Raw genomic sequence first — 14,642 nt, forward strand, 5'->3', positions numbered from 1 at the left:
GGCAGGCAATCGGCGCCACCCGCGTCCGGCGGAGGCCTCCAGCCAAAGCTCCCTCGCCCACGCCGGGCCTGCGGTCAGACAGGCCCCACGCGACGGACCTGAACTCTACGTGACGCTTGAGTCAACTACCAGCGAGATTAAGCCCGGTTTAAGAGCGGCATCATCTCACTCAAGGAAACTATAGAAATTGTCGCCTGCCCAGTGCTCAGGAGGCTTGCAAGTCTCTAGGAAAACTATAGCACCGGTTTTTTTTGTTTATTTGTTTTTTGCTTTTTATGGTTGTTGTTTGTTTCTGGCCGAACTCAAAGAGCAAATATTTCTCAGGCAATTGCAAGACAGCGCCGACTTGAAACGTAGGGAGATGCAAATGGCGCTCCGAGCACCTGAGACTTGAAGTCCCAGATCAGGGCTGCTTTTGGTATTCACTCCCAGAGAGCAGCCGCCACGCCCTGTTGAGACACACATGCAGAAGCCTCGCCTGCAACACTCTTGTTCAGGTATGTGCATGGCACTGTGCCTGCTGCAAGCGTAGCCCAGTTTCACTTAGGCTGCGAGACTTGGATGAGTGTAGCTGTTTCCCAGGCCCTCGCTCAACGCCCAGCCCCACCTCGCCCCGCCCCATTCCCCCCACCCCGCCCACCCAACCAGACCTTCTTGAGTCTAGAGACCAAACTCTTCCCACATTTGTTCACATAGAGGTACCAAAATAGAAGATTGCCAGAAAGAGAGGTGTTTGGTTACACTTCACAGATGACTGTCACAAGCCAACTTAGCAAAGCAATAAAGGCAGCAGATCCCAAGCTGTTGTGAAGCTATGAGCTGTGAACAATAATACACACACACTACACACACACACACAAATCCAATGAAAGACCAAGCCAACTTAGCAAAGCAATAAAGGCAGCAGATCCCAAGCTGTTGTGAAGCTATGAGCTGTGGACAATAATACACACACACACACACACACACACACACAAATCCAATGAAAGACCAAGAGATACAACTACTACATGGAATAACATTTTTTAATGGAGGAAGGGAGTGACAACATTTTTTTAAAAGTCATGTCCCAGTGAGGAAAGAAATGTGAATGTTGTTTGTAATAAATTTTGAACACTGATCTTTATGAATTGCTCATCCCTTATCTAATATATTTAGAAAGCACCCAAGGTAGTCATCCAAGATGAGATTTTGAACTTAAAATAGTATGGTTTTGAAATTTATTTTTTGAACTTTGCACTTAGGAAGATAACTGGGCAAAATGAGGCAGATTGAATTCCAAGTACCAGATATGAAACCAAATGCGGGTTGTGTGGATGTAATAAATTAATTCACATGCATGTATTCTACTGCCCTCTTAAGGATAAGAAGAAGGTAACCCTGTAAGTCTGAGAATTGAGTGTTTAATTTAGCAGTTTGTATTATTTTGATGAGTAGGAGGCCAATTAAAATAAAACCAGGTTCTTGAAGGGACTTACAAATACTCAGTACAGACCTTCAACTTCAGAAACCAGGAAGAAGAGTCTTCTTAAACCAGAGCTAGTACAAACATGCCGTCAGGGTCACACCTATGCTTTTGGCTACCTGTACAGAATGTGGAAATAATGCAGGAATTTGCTTTCATTTTTTTTGCACTTGAAACATCATTGTTTTCTGAAATGTTTCACACAACTCTATCACATTTGTAGTCCTAACACTCCATAGTTTAGTGCTGTGAACCATTTGAGGATAGAAATGAAATCTTATTATTTATAACATTAGTGTCTAAAATAGTATCTGATACTTTAGATGTTGGACCAATAATTGCTTATTGAATAAGCTGAATGAAATATCAGCCCAGCCACCAGATGGCAACAAGGTTGTGTGTATAGAAAACATGTGGTATTCATCTGGCTAACCGAAATTCTACCTGACCTTGAGTAACATGCATGTTTCTGAAAGGTTAAATGTATATCTTACCTTGGTAAGCTAAGAATCCTCTTGTAAGATAAATTATCCCAGAGTATAATAACTTATATAAGTACTAATTTTTTATATTAGAGCATATCTGCTCTGGTTTTGTCTAAGAAAGCCACTGTTTACTTGAATGCTATCAAAGGACTTTTTTTAATATTTATTTTTGGGGTAGAGATGGACACAACACAATACCTTTATTTTTATGTGGTGCTGAGGATCAAACCCGGACCCCACCAGGTGGTGCTAGGCAAGCGCTCTACCGCTGAGCCACAATCCCAGCCCCTCAAAGGACTTTTAAAAAAAATTGTTCTAATTAGTTATACATGACAGAAGAATTCATTTTGACACATTGTACACAAATGGAGCACAACTCTTCATTTTTCTGGCTGTACATGGTACAAAGTCACAGGGGTAGTGTACATGTACACAGGGTAGTAATGTCTGTGTCATTTCAAAGGACTTTTTAAGGGTTCTAAAAGCCTTAATCAGGCTTAATTCTATAAAAGCAAAAGTCTATATTCTCCCAATATCAAGTCATTTGCTTGTTTTTTTTGTTTTGTTTTATTGTGTAGCTTTAGTAACTGTTTTGCCTGAAACTCATGAAAACTCTGGAGTAAGACAAATCTAGGTCCCCACTGCTATACCTCACTAGGTGTATCCTTGGCAGATTATTAATCTTTTTAGTTGCTGTTGTTCTAATTAGTTATACATAACAACAGAATGCATTTCAGTTCATTGTACACAGACAGAGCACAGCTTTTTATCTCTCTCTCTCGTAGTATACGATGTAGAGTTGCACCATATGTACAGTCATACATGTACCTAGGGTAATAATGTTCTGCTCATTCCGCCATCTTTCCTACCCCCATGTCGGTTATTAATTTTATTAACATTCCCCAAATGTAGATAATATCTGCCTTTTGAAGTTGTGAAAAAGATTAAATGAAATAAAACCAGTGGAACATCTGATACAGTCTTTCATATAGTAGGAACTCAATAACTGGTACTATTATTATTTAAACTCTACAACAAAAACCTCACTCATATTAGTATTGGTTTATTTATTTTATTCTGTTGATTTAAGACCCTCAGCAATTAAATTGAGCTCATAACACCAGGTTTCATAACGATAGGCCATGCGGATTTGGGCTACATTTGTCTTCCGGATATCATTTCCACTAGGGCCTTCCTCAAGGTAATTGTTGCCCAGAAACTTTGCTTTCTCCTATAAAAGAAAAGGAAGCAGAATGTTGTCTCTTCCCCTCGCCACCACCTCTGTTATAAACAAGAACAGAATCTCCCACAAAAATTTATTCCTTTATGTTGGCCACAGGCAAAAGAAAAAAAAAAAAAGTAAACCATTACAAGCACTCATTAGTGCTTCAATGTGCATAATCTATTAAGAAATTGTGAGTAATTTTGTTTCCCTTACCCAAGGTATGGCCAAAGAGATAGAATAATCTTTTCTAGTCCCTGTTTCTATCCACAGCAAATGCATATGGTTTGTAGAGGGAAAAAATTGGGGGGTGGGGGATGCAAGGGATTTAACCCAGGGTTGCTTTACCACTGAGCCACATTCTCAGCCCTTTTTATTTTTATTTATTTATTTATTTATTTATTTTTGAGACAGTGTCTTGCTAAGTTACTGAGGCTGGCCTCCTACCATAGCCTCCCAAGTCACCACATCACTACTTCTGGCTTGGAAAATTTTTTCTACATGTGTTTCTCTAATATTTCAACATTCAAGTTACCAGACCCTTTACTCAGAAGGGTAGCCAATCAAAGACAGTTCTACCTCATGAGAAATTCCACACTGCAGAACACTGTTTCTTGCTACTTCACACATATCACAAGTACTCAGCTTGAAGACTTGTGCAGCAATGGCATATTCTTCCATCAGGGGCTCCTGCAGTTTATTTACATGAAGTAAAATAAAATGAGAGAGAGAGAGAAGAATACATTAATAAAAGAAATAATATGCATCTTGCACGAAGAGAATAACAAGGCACCTTGATTGACTTTCAAGTTTTGGGTGGGAAATAACCATTGAGGAAAATGTTCTTGTATTGCTCAACATTCCACTTGTGTACCTTGGTGAAGTGGAATTGCATCGGGTCATCCGTAGACAGTGAGATCATTAGCCCTTTCTGGAGGAAATCTAAAAAAGGATTTTTTGCATACTCGAGAAATAGGCTGTTGTTACTTAGTGGTGACATAGCAATGGGAATCTGGGCTAAGAAAAACAAGTACTGTAACACAGGACTCTGAAAAAAAAAAAAGATAAAAAACAAGTTTAAGGAGAGTGAAAGAGGAATAGAAACTAGAAACTTTAAAATCTCTTGTTCTATGTGGAACTTCAGCTTCCAACAGAATTATCACCTGCTCTTTAAACTCTTAGTAAAAGAAGGATTCTAGTGTTTCAATGTAAGTACTATCCAACATAAATATATTTTGGATTGTACATTTTCAGAAGCATTGAGTCAAACCAAGTTGTTTATTTGAACTTTAATTGCTTAAGTAAGATGGTCTTAGGCAATTAAAGCTCAAAAGACTTCGCCCTGAAACCTACTTTTCCCCAGCCACACGGAAGTTCTGACTCTCACAAGAGACATTTTAAAACATGCTACAACAAGAAATCTGGCAAAAAGTAACTCAAGGTAAGCCAAACCACCCCTGAATTATCCCTTTTCAGTGTTGTAAACCAGAAGTCAGGAGATCTGCATTAACTCATCTCTGATGGCAACTAGGTAGGTAATCATGTGAGTGCCTTTGCTTCTCTCTATAGAATAAATCACACTCAATAATCTCAAAAATCTTTTATGCTCTCTTGAATTTGATTCCAGTGCTGGAATCAAATACAGTAGGGAGAAAAAAAGACACCTCTGTATCCATGATAAAAATTAATATTAAGAACAGTCTCCAACTTACCTTTTTTAAATTCAGGCCATGAGAGATATTGTCTGCTATCATGAATGCTGTCATGAGGTGGGTGATAGCTCCAGCTTCCCCACAATGGGGACGGAACAGAAATGTATTCATGCCTCGTTCCCTATAGAAATAAAATTGCCAAAGGAGTTGTAGGTTCCAGGCAGACTGGTTTACAAGAAAATTCAGTAGAAATGCTCTGGAAGAGAGCAGCCATCCAAAGGATTCAGCAAAACTGGCAATCCCAATTCAACTTCTTAATTCTTCCTAAATACAAACTTTTTAAAAAAGAGGTAGCAAAGGATATGGAAGTCAGGAGGTAACTAATAGTTGAACTGAAACATCTTCAGTCTCAACAGGAGATGTACCAGCACCACCATCTCAGCATTTCTGTGCTTACACTTTAGGGGAAATGGTTCCAAAGAACTCCATTAGGGACTGGGACTATAACTCAGTGGTAGAGCACATACATGCTTAGCATGTGTAAGGTCCTGGGTTCAATCCCCAGCACCATACACAATCCATTATAGTCCTCCTCTACTCCTTATCCAGAGACAACAGGAAAGGTAAAAATAAGGAGTTTTATAATAAGTTGCACAATGATAAACATAAATTCCTAAACTTCTAATGAAAAGGAACTGTGAAAGTTAACTGAAGTCACCAAAAATGTCTAATTTTGTCCCTAAATAAATAAAGAAATGGAAGAACCAGTTAAAGAAAAGAAACTCTGATTTGGGTCAATGGGACACACTGGAGTTGGAATCTGTGGAGGACCTTGGAGGGCTGATGCATGAGGACAGAGCTGTGACAGACAGGCCCTTTCTTCAGCAGTTTTATTTCCCTCCCTCCTCCCCTACCCCTTGCTCTCTCTTTCTTTCTTTTGGGGTGCTGGGGATCAAACCCAGGGCTTCACTGCATGCAGGGCAGGCACTCTGCCACTGAACCACACCCCCAGCCCCAGTCCTGGCTCTCTGGTACTTACTTTCTCAGGCTGTTGAGCACCATGATGTTTGCATACATGTAATAAGAATAATAAGTGTAAGATGGATTCTTTTCCATCGTCCACTCCTGAGGTTTGGGACTCTTGAAGGAAAACATGTGACCACTGTGTTTGGACTCATCATCCACACTGTCGAAGCCAGTAATCTGTCAGGAAAAGTGAGCCATGCAGTGGGTTCAGTCCAACTGCAGAGTCCCTGTGTTCAGATAAACTTTCAGTTCCAAAGACAAGGACCAAACGTAAAGAGATAAGCACCAAGAATTTTTCTTGGCCAGGCCGGGGACTGGTTTATGAACAGCAGTATGAAGGCCTGAAAGGTCATGCTTACGTGCTTGAGGAAGACACTGAGGTCTGGGTGAGCCTGGGGGTTGATGGTGGCCTCAAACACCGGCAGGAAAATATTCTCCAGCATCTTTCCAAAGTGTGGGAGGAAATTCTTAGATCGGAACACATCACTGGAGGCAAGAATAAAGAGAAATTAGAAGGAAAGGAGAAGGTTTTTTTTAGAATTGATGGCCCCCATATGAGAGAACCAGAGGATCAAATGCCATGTACAGAAAAAAAGAACTGGAATGTTCACCCCACATCCACTCCCATATATTTTTCTTGCTTATCCATAAAGAGGGGTTCAGTTTGGGATAGGCAGAGGAAGTATTTCTAGACTATGTGCCATCTCTTCTAGACCTTCTCTTCTACAAACCCTCTATGGTAAGAAAACTAAGCCTTCACAGTTACATCCAGATAGAGAATGAGCAAAGTTTCAATTATTTATACAAGTACAAGGTATACAAGTTGGTGAGCATGAAACGGTGATCAAGAATATCTCTGATCTGGGCTGGGGTTGTGACTCAGTGGTAGAGCATTTGCCTATCATGTGTGAGGCACTGGGTTCGATCCTCAGCACCACATATAAATAAATGAATAAAATAAAGGTCCATCAACAACTACAAAATAAATTTTTAAAAAAGAATATCTCTGATCTGTGGTACTACACAATGTAATATTACTCAGCCACAAAGAAGAATAAAATTATGGCATTTGGAAGTGGACACTAGTATGCTAAGTGAAATAAGCCAATCCCCCCAAAACCAAAGGCCAAATGTTTTCTTTGATATGCTGATGCTGACTCACAATGGGGGGGTAATGGAGTTTCCCTGGATAGAACAAGAGGAAATAGGGGGAAGGGAGGAGAGATGGGAATGGGAAAGATAGTAGAATGAATTGGACATAAATTTCCTTCATTCATGTATGAATACACAACCAGTGTAACTCCACATTACGTGCAACCACAAGAATGGGAAGTTATACTCCGTGTATGTATGACATTCTACTGTCATATATAACTAAAAAGAACAAATTAAAAAAAAAATTAAAAAAGAATCTCTCTGATCCATGGTAACAACAGACAATTATATATGCCAGCCGCTGTTCTAAGAAGTGGCCAGAAATATCAGTTAATTCAATCTTCATAAAAATGATAGGTGCTATTTTTACTCCTTTTGAGAGATAATGAAACAAAGGCACAGAGAAGTCATGTAACTTGCCTAAGTAAAACAGCTAGTAAGTGGTAGAACCAGCATTCAAGCACAGCCAGTCTGGAGCCAGAGTGCGTACTCCTCATCACCATACTCTACTGCCTTGCTACCTTAATGGTATTAGATGGAAAGTGCTACCCCTGTCAAAAATCTACTTTTTTTGGCCTAAGAGACAGGATAAAACTCTTGCAGTGCCACAGGGCACACAGAACACCTGGGAGGTTGCCAGAGAACACATAAACAAGTAAGTTAGATAAAACATCAATGATACTGAACCTATTGAAAGAGAAACTATCCCTGAAGGCAGTGAGTGATGATGTGTGGCCTGAAAGGGAGCCTACTTCCTCACTTCCTCCGCAATACCAGTTTGGGACTCTTGAAGGAAAACATGTGATCATGGAGAACTTGAGCACGTTCACATGTGGGTGGGACAATCAGCAGACCGTGGTCACAATACTGATACAAGACAGCTACATCCCAGTACAGATGAATGTGGGAAAGAATGAACTGGACACAGAGGAGACCAGGAGAAAGAAAGTATCCACTGAAATGTACACAGTTCTTCTTTTGGCTTGGTGCTTATTTAGATTCTGGTTCCAATATTGAACTTGAAATGCTCTTTCTAATTCCTGTATGTGGTCAACAGTGCTGTACCCAGAGTGGACAGAACCAAGCATCCAGGGCCCTGTACTGAGGTGCTACTTCAACAAAGCTGATTTCTGTCTACATGGTCTGCATGTTGCTTGTTCAAGCAGGGCCGCTGAGGCAGGTCATGGGAACAGGCTATAGGCTTCCCATGGGCAGGTACATACTAGATCCTAGGGACCTGGATCATCCATGTCATGTTGGGGCAGTAGATGCGGTTGCTGACAAACCAGGAGGAGAGTTTGTTCCACTCTTCAGGGCTGCGGCCATAGATGGACAGGCGGGGCTCTGCATGCTGGTACTTGGCCTCCACCAGGTCTGCACCTACCTCCTGCAAGGCCAAAACAGGAATCCAAAGCCAGAGATTCCCACCAGCCCCTCAGGGGCCTAAGCCCATGGGATCTAGGGAGAGGAGATGGTTACTAAGAAGAATGGAGGGAATGTTAAAAACAAATAAACAAACATAAAAGGAAAAATATTTTGGAAAATATTTCTCAGTGAAGATCTAATGGCTCTCAGAATTCAGGAGGAGAATTCAGTGAGGATAAAAGACTCGTAGAACCTGACAGAGACCTGAGAGAAAAAAGTCAGACTGAAGGTGATGAGGTATCTGAGGTGCCCGCAAAAGAAATGCAGCTCTTCATATTTCCTCTCCCCGCAAAACACACTGCTTCCAACTCCACGTGCTCCCTAAGACACAGGCATCGTGAGGATGAGTGTGGATTCCCACCCAGCTCTTCCTGAATTTGCACCCCAGCACCCAGCTCTTCCTAAATTTGCACCCAAAGCCTGGAAAGGCCAGGTCCTTAATCCCCAAGCCACACCCTTAACTTTAATAGAGGTCTATTAAAATTATTAGAGTGGCTGCTTCAGAAGAAATACTTGCATTCATTTGGGTAGGACTCAACTCCAGAGGTAAGGAACCACATCTTCCCTTCCCTCCTTCCTCAAGAGCCATGCCAGTTTCCATAGATCCAGTTGGTTCATCCCCTACCCCCCATTGTCCCCCAAAGATCCAGTTGGTTCATCCCCTACACCCCTTCCTTCCCCCCAAAAGATCCAGTTGGTTCTTCCTCACCTTGATGATAGTGGCAAAATATTCTCCGTTAATGTAGTTATCTGTCTTCAGGTAGAGGTCCCTTAGCTCGCTGGCTCCCACAGGATTGTATTTGTCATTGAATTTATCAAAACGCTGGAATGTCTGGCGCCCCTGGATCAAGAGACAGGAGTAGAACCGTAAGATTATCAGCTGTCTGGACACAGAGTGCTAGGGAATGGCCAAGAGGAACAGGGAGCTGATAACAGGGGAAGGGGTTGGGCTCTGAGAATGAAATCTGAGACAAATGACAGACAGTGAGTGAACTTCAAAAGTGGCTTTCTGTAAGGGTGGTAAATCAACATAATTGAGAGGACAGTGAGAAGCAGAGTCATAGGAGAAAGATATGTGGGGTTTTGAGATATGTTCACCTACAGCGTGAACATCCAGAGAATCAACAGTCAGGTCGTATGGGTGCATTTTTAATTTAGTAAAGAGTTCCTTCAGTGTCAGAGTCTTCTCTTGGGTGCTGTAGACCACTCTGTCAGCATCAATGTGGTAAGATTTCTTAATAAAACGCAGCAGATGTTTCTGGTTCATGCAGGCAGCTGCATGGATGTGGGTGTCCACCTGTGTGCATATTCAGAGAAAGAAAAACCAGCAATCAGCTTTAGTTATACTATTACTCTGTTAGAGGCTATGGTGCCTGCAAATCCCACTGTGGCAGAAGAATGGAATAAATATTGGTGGTAGGAGCTGACAGCTGGTGGAGGTGACCCAGCAATAAAGAACCCGTTTTCACCCTTTCTGTGCCTGTGCAAGGATGTATAAGATTTGACTAGATGCAGTCATAGTGCTTGCTTCTCCTGTGCATGCCTACATCCAGTATACTTCCACATTTGACCCACACAGAGTTCTTGGGGACCATTCTCCACCCCAGAAATACAGTTAGAAGTAATGTAGCTATCATAGCTTTCCTCTCCAAAGACGATAGGGTTTAAATGATGAGGCTATGGCACAGTGATGATGTTTATGAGATAGATATTTTTATAAGTACGATTTTATAAGATGAAATGTTTGGGGTTTGTTTTATTTTGTTGGTATTGGGAATTGAATCCAGAGGTGATTTAACACTGAGATACATCCCCAACTCTTTTATTTTTTTCTGTTTTGAGACAGGGTCTCAGTTACTGAGGGTCTTGCTAGTTGCTGAGGCTGATTTAGAACTTGGCAATCCTCCTGCCTCAGTTTCCCAAGTCACTGGGATTACAGAATTATAAACTAGGCCACTGTACCCAGTTTATAAAATGATGTTTTGACAGATTATTTATTTGTCCAAAATTAGACATAAAGCTGAGCTAAGATTTGGGCCTAAATTTTTGTTCAGATGTTTCCTATTCCTACTTTCTGCCAATCATTTAACTTGCCAGAACACATACTGGAAGTGTTTCTAATTGATTGATTTTCATAGTCATTAGCTCATTGGGTATTCACAATTTCACAGAAGCTGTTTTGAGCAGATATATTTCCCAATTTTACAAATGAGGACACTGGAACTCAAAAACTATTATTTAATTACTTCCCCCAAAGTTTTAACTCAGGAAGCAGAAGAAAAATAACTAGAAGGAAGATCTTGTAAATCCTAGAATTTTAATTCGTGAAGTTTTGTTTGTTTTTCTTATTTTTGTTTTTGATGATAAGTGCGGTGCTAAGGATCAAACCCAGGGTCCTGCCCATGTTAAGTAGAATGCTTCCCTCAAGTGTGTGAAGCCCTGAGTTTGACTCCCAGCACTACACACACACACATACACACACACACACACACACTTATAATTTTTTATGCTAAGAGTTTGGTATATCTTTCTCTGGAACAAATAGTAATTTAGACATAGTCTCTCTGCTTTCACTAAAAATCCACAAAACCTGAGAAAATTTTGATTAATTAGAAAATAGTGTTCTTCTTGCCCTTTTCAACAAATCATTGGATTAATGTTTTTGCCAGGAATTATCTCTGAGTATCTAAACTTTTTACCTTCCTGCAGTTATAAAAATCTCGGTGGGGGTTGTTTTTCAACTCCTTAAGCTCATCCATCTCATTGAGCATCTGATGGACTTGGAACTTGGAAGAGAGGAACTTCAGGCGACGGTGGGTATAGGTCTTACTGTGAAAAATAAAGATCACGTAATTCTAAAACAGTCCGAATATTAAAGGAAAAGAAAACAATCACAATTTCAAAATCATCAGAACCCTTATCAACCAAAGGAAACAAATATTAGAACAAATGTTTCAGGCTTCTGTACAGTTAATCTCACTGAAAAGTACTGAGTTCCATGTGGGGCGTTTGGCACATGCCTGTAATCCCAGCTACTTGGGAGGCTGAGGCAGGAGGATCACAAGTTCAAGGCCATCCTGGAGAACTTCAGCAGACCCTGACTCAAAATGAAGTTTTAAAAAGGGCTGGGGATGTAGCTCAGTGGCAGAGTATTTGCCAAGCTTGTGTAAGACCCTGGGTTCAATTCCCAGTACTACCAAGAAAAAAAAAAAAAAGCATTGAGCTCCAGTTTTTCATCAAAGTTGGACATAATCACAAGGGAGGACTTGGGAAGGCATTTTAATATCAGTGGTGACAGTGTTGTCCGAAGTTAATGGTCCCAGCTGAGCATAGGGCAGACACTTGTAATACCAGCCTCAGCAATTAAGTGAGACTCTGTCTCAAAGTAAAAAGGTCTGGGGATGTTGTTCAGGGATAAACTCAGGGAATGTAAACCCTGGGTTTGATCCCCAGTATCATGGAAAAAAAAAAAAAAAAAAAAGTTGAGAGCCCTGGCTTTGCAGTCAGCAGATTTGGGCTCAGATCCCTTTTCAGCCATCTGCCTGACTTTAGATAAGTTACTTAACTCTACAAAGTTTCAGCATATAAAACTATAAAAATGCTTCATAGAGCATTTGTGAAAAATCAAAGAAATAAGGTAACCAAAAGTTTAATATAGTATTTGAACAGAGTGAGCATTTGATAAAAATGTATTCTTATTATTAATAATAGTAGCACTGGTTGTTAGTCAGGTCTCACTAAAAAACTTACACAGGTCCTTGGGCAATTAAAGCAAGCAGAAAGTTCATATCATCTAAGAAGTCGGCCAGATTTGGGTAAGGATATGGCTTGGGTTCATCCTTGCTGGCTGCTGCCTCGTTAGGATAGATGTAAACCACACCGTCTTTCATTTTGAGGTGGTAGCCCAGGTTTGCTGGAAGGTCATCTGCTCGGAAGGGGTCTTCTCCCTTCTTCGGAGGAGGGGTAAAGACTTTTTCAATAAAACAGAGTAATATATCAGCACATAGGATGAATGACCATGTAAAAGTAACCAAAATATGAAAAACTACAATATATCATTAGTTTGGCATCCCATACTTCATAAGTTATAATTATCCAACTGTATTTAATTTATCCAGTAAATAATTTTTTTTCACATTATGTGTTCAAAGATGATTAAGTTCATAGTATAAAATGACTATAATAATAATGTTTCATCTAGTATAAGAATAATTTTTGAATTATTTAGAAGTTCACATAAAGTAACTGATATACAACTTAAATAATTTTAATTTTTTACTGAAGTTGGTCATTATAGGCTTCCTGTTTAGAGCATTTTGTTGGGGGGGAGGTACCAGGGATTGAACTCAGGGGCACTTGACCACTGAGCCACATCCCCAGGACTATTTTGTATTTTATTTAGAGACAGGGTCTCACTGAGTTGCTTATTGCTTTGCTTTTGCTGAGGCTGGCTTTGGACTTGTGATCCTCCTGCTTCAGCCTCCCGAGCTGCTGGGATTACAGGCATGTGCCACCGCACCTGGCCTGTTTAGAGCATTTTATTATCCTGTTAAATAATTGCAAAGAGCTGGACACGGTGATATATGCCTGTAGTCCCAACTGCTTAGGAGGCTGAAGCAGGAGGATTGCTTGAGCCCAGGAGTTCAAGACCAGTCTGGGCAATACAATGAGTGAGACTCCATCTCAAATAAATAAATAAATGATAAAATAAAAGAATTGCATAAAAGCAAAGGTAAAACCATAGTTAAGAAAGAGTTTGGATGGTTACCCTTGAACCCAGGGGTATTCTACCACTGAGCTACAACCAAGCCCTTTTTTGTTTGTTTGTTTGGTACTGGTGATTGAACTCAGGGGCACTGGACCACTGAACCACATCCCCAATCCTATTTTGTATTTTTTATTTAGAGACAGGGTCTTACTGAGTTGTCTAGCGCCTCACTAAGTTGCTGAGGCTGGCTTTGAAATTGTAAACCTCCTGCCTCAGCCTCCCAAGCCACTGGGATTACAGGCATGCCCCACCACGCCCGGCATTCCTAGCCCTTTGGAATTTTTATTTTGAGACAGGGTCTTGCTAAATTGCTGAAGCTGGCCTTTAACTTGTGATCCTCCTATTTCAGCCTCCTGAGTTCCTGGGATTCCAGGCATGTGCTACCATGTCTGACTTAGATTGTATTTTTTATTTAATAATTTTTTTAGAAGCAGATTTAGGTAAGCAGAAAAATTAAATGGAAAGTACAGTTTTCATATATCCCCAACCCTCATCCCACATGGCCAGCCTCCTCCACTATTGGCATCCTGCAGTAGAGATTATGTAACAAGTGTTATAATTGACAGGCCTACATTGACTTGTCATTATGACTGAAAGTCCACAGTTTTCATTAGGATTTATTCTTGGTTTCGTACACCCCATGAATTTTGACAAATGTACAATGATATGTATCAATCTTTATAGTATCATACAGAATAGTTTTCTAAAGTGGTTTTAATATAAAGGGAGAAATAAAATCAATTTTTATTATAGGAATTATAATTTTAATTATGTTTACCACCTTTTAAAGCACATATAATTTCTGCTAAAGGAACTTAGAAAAGAGGAAATGGGTAGGGGCTGGGGATGTGGCTCAAGCGGTAGTGCGCTCGCCTGGCATGTGTGGGACCCAGGTTCGATCCTCAGCACCACATACAAACAAAGATGTTGTGTCTGCCTAAAAAAAAAAAAAAAAAAAAAAAAAAAAATTAAAAATTCTCTCTCTCCCTTTAAAAAAAAAAAAAAAAGAGGAAGTGGGTAAATGTTGCCTTCTTTCCACTGCTGACAATTTCAGCCTAAGAAGGCCCGGGATACATTCCACACTGGCACAATTTTTAAGCACTCACTCCTTTATTTTCAACAATATGGTCATTCATGCTTGTGTAATGCTGTGCCCAAGGAAGGCATCACAAAATCTCCTCTTTGCAAATGATGCCTAAAGTAGTCGGAGTGACAAAAATAATAAAGCCTATCATGATTAGCCAGGCATGGTAGCACTTGCCTGTAATCCCACTGATTGAGGAGGTTGAGGCAAATTTGAGGTCAGCTTCAGCAATTTAGCAAGACCCTGGTGACTTAGCAGGACCCGGTCTCAAAATAAAAAATAAAAAAGGCTGGGGATACAGCTCAGTGGTAAAGTACCAGGTTCAATGGGAGGAGGGGGAGGGGAGGAGAGGGGGAGAGG

General features: G+C 40.5%; 1 protein-coding gene across 2 annotated transcripts in view; it reads right to left on the minus strand.

The window, feature by feature from the left end:
- Positions 1 to 3,008: 3,008 nt before the first annotated feature.
- Positions 3,009 to 14,642, minus strand: part of Ampd1 (adenosine monophosphate deaminase 1) — a 23,323-nt gene continuing 11,689 nt past the window's right edge. For both annotated transcript variants that reach the window (XM_015502209.2, XM_015502208.2), the window contains 11 exons: positions 12,181 to 12,400; positions 11,130 to 11,259; positions 9,533 to 9,727; positions 9,140 to 9,271; positions 8,229 to 8,392; positions 6,210 to 6,336; positions 5,864 to 6,027; positions 4,885 to 5,005; positions 4,047 to 4,220; positions 3,752 to 3,862; positions 3,009 to 3,181 (listed from right to left, as the gene is read on the minus strand). In XM_015502209.2, the coding sequence (XP_015357695.1) occupies positions 3,023 to 3,181; positions 3,752 to 3,862; positions 4,047 to 4,220; positions 4,885 to 5,005; positions 5,864 to 6,027; positions 6,210 to 6,336; positions 8,229 to 8,392; positions 9,140 to 9,271; positions 9,533 to 9,727; positions 11,130 to 11,259; positions 12,181 to 12,400 (1,697 nt within the window). In that variant the 3' untranslated portion in view covers positions 3,009 to 3,022. The remainder of the gene's footprint in view (positions 3,182 to 3,751; positions 3,863 to 4,046; positions 4,221 to 4,884; positions 5,006 to 5,863; positions 6,028 to 6,209; positions 6,337 to 8,228; positions 8,393 to 9,139; positions 9,272 to 9,532; positions 9,728 to 11,129; positions 11,260 to 12,180; positions 12,401 to 14,642) is intronic.

The sequence above is a fragment of the Marmota marmota genome, unplaced genomic scaffold (assembly GCF_001458135.2).
Source record: "Marmota marmota marmota unplaced genomic scaffold, marMar, whole genome shotgun sequence".
Classification (NCBI taxonomy): Eukaryota; Metazoa; Chordata; class Mammalia; order Rodentia; family Sciuridae; genus Marmota; species Marmota marmota.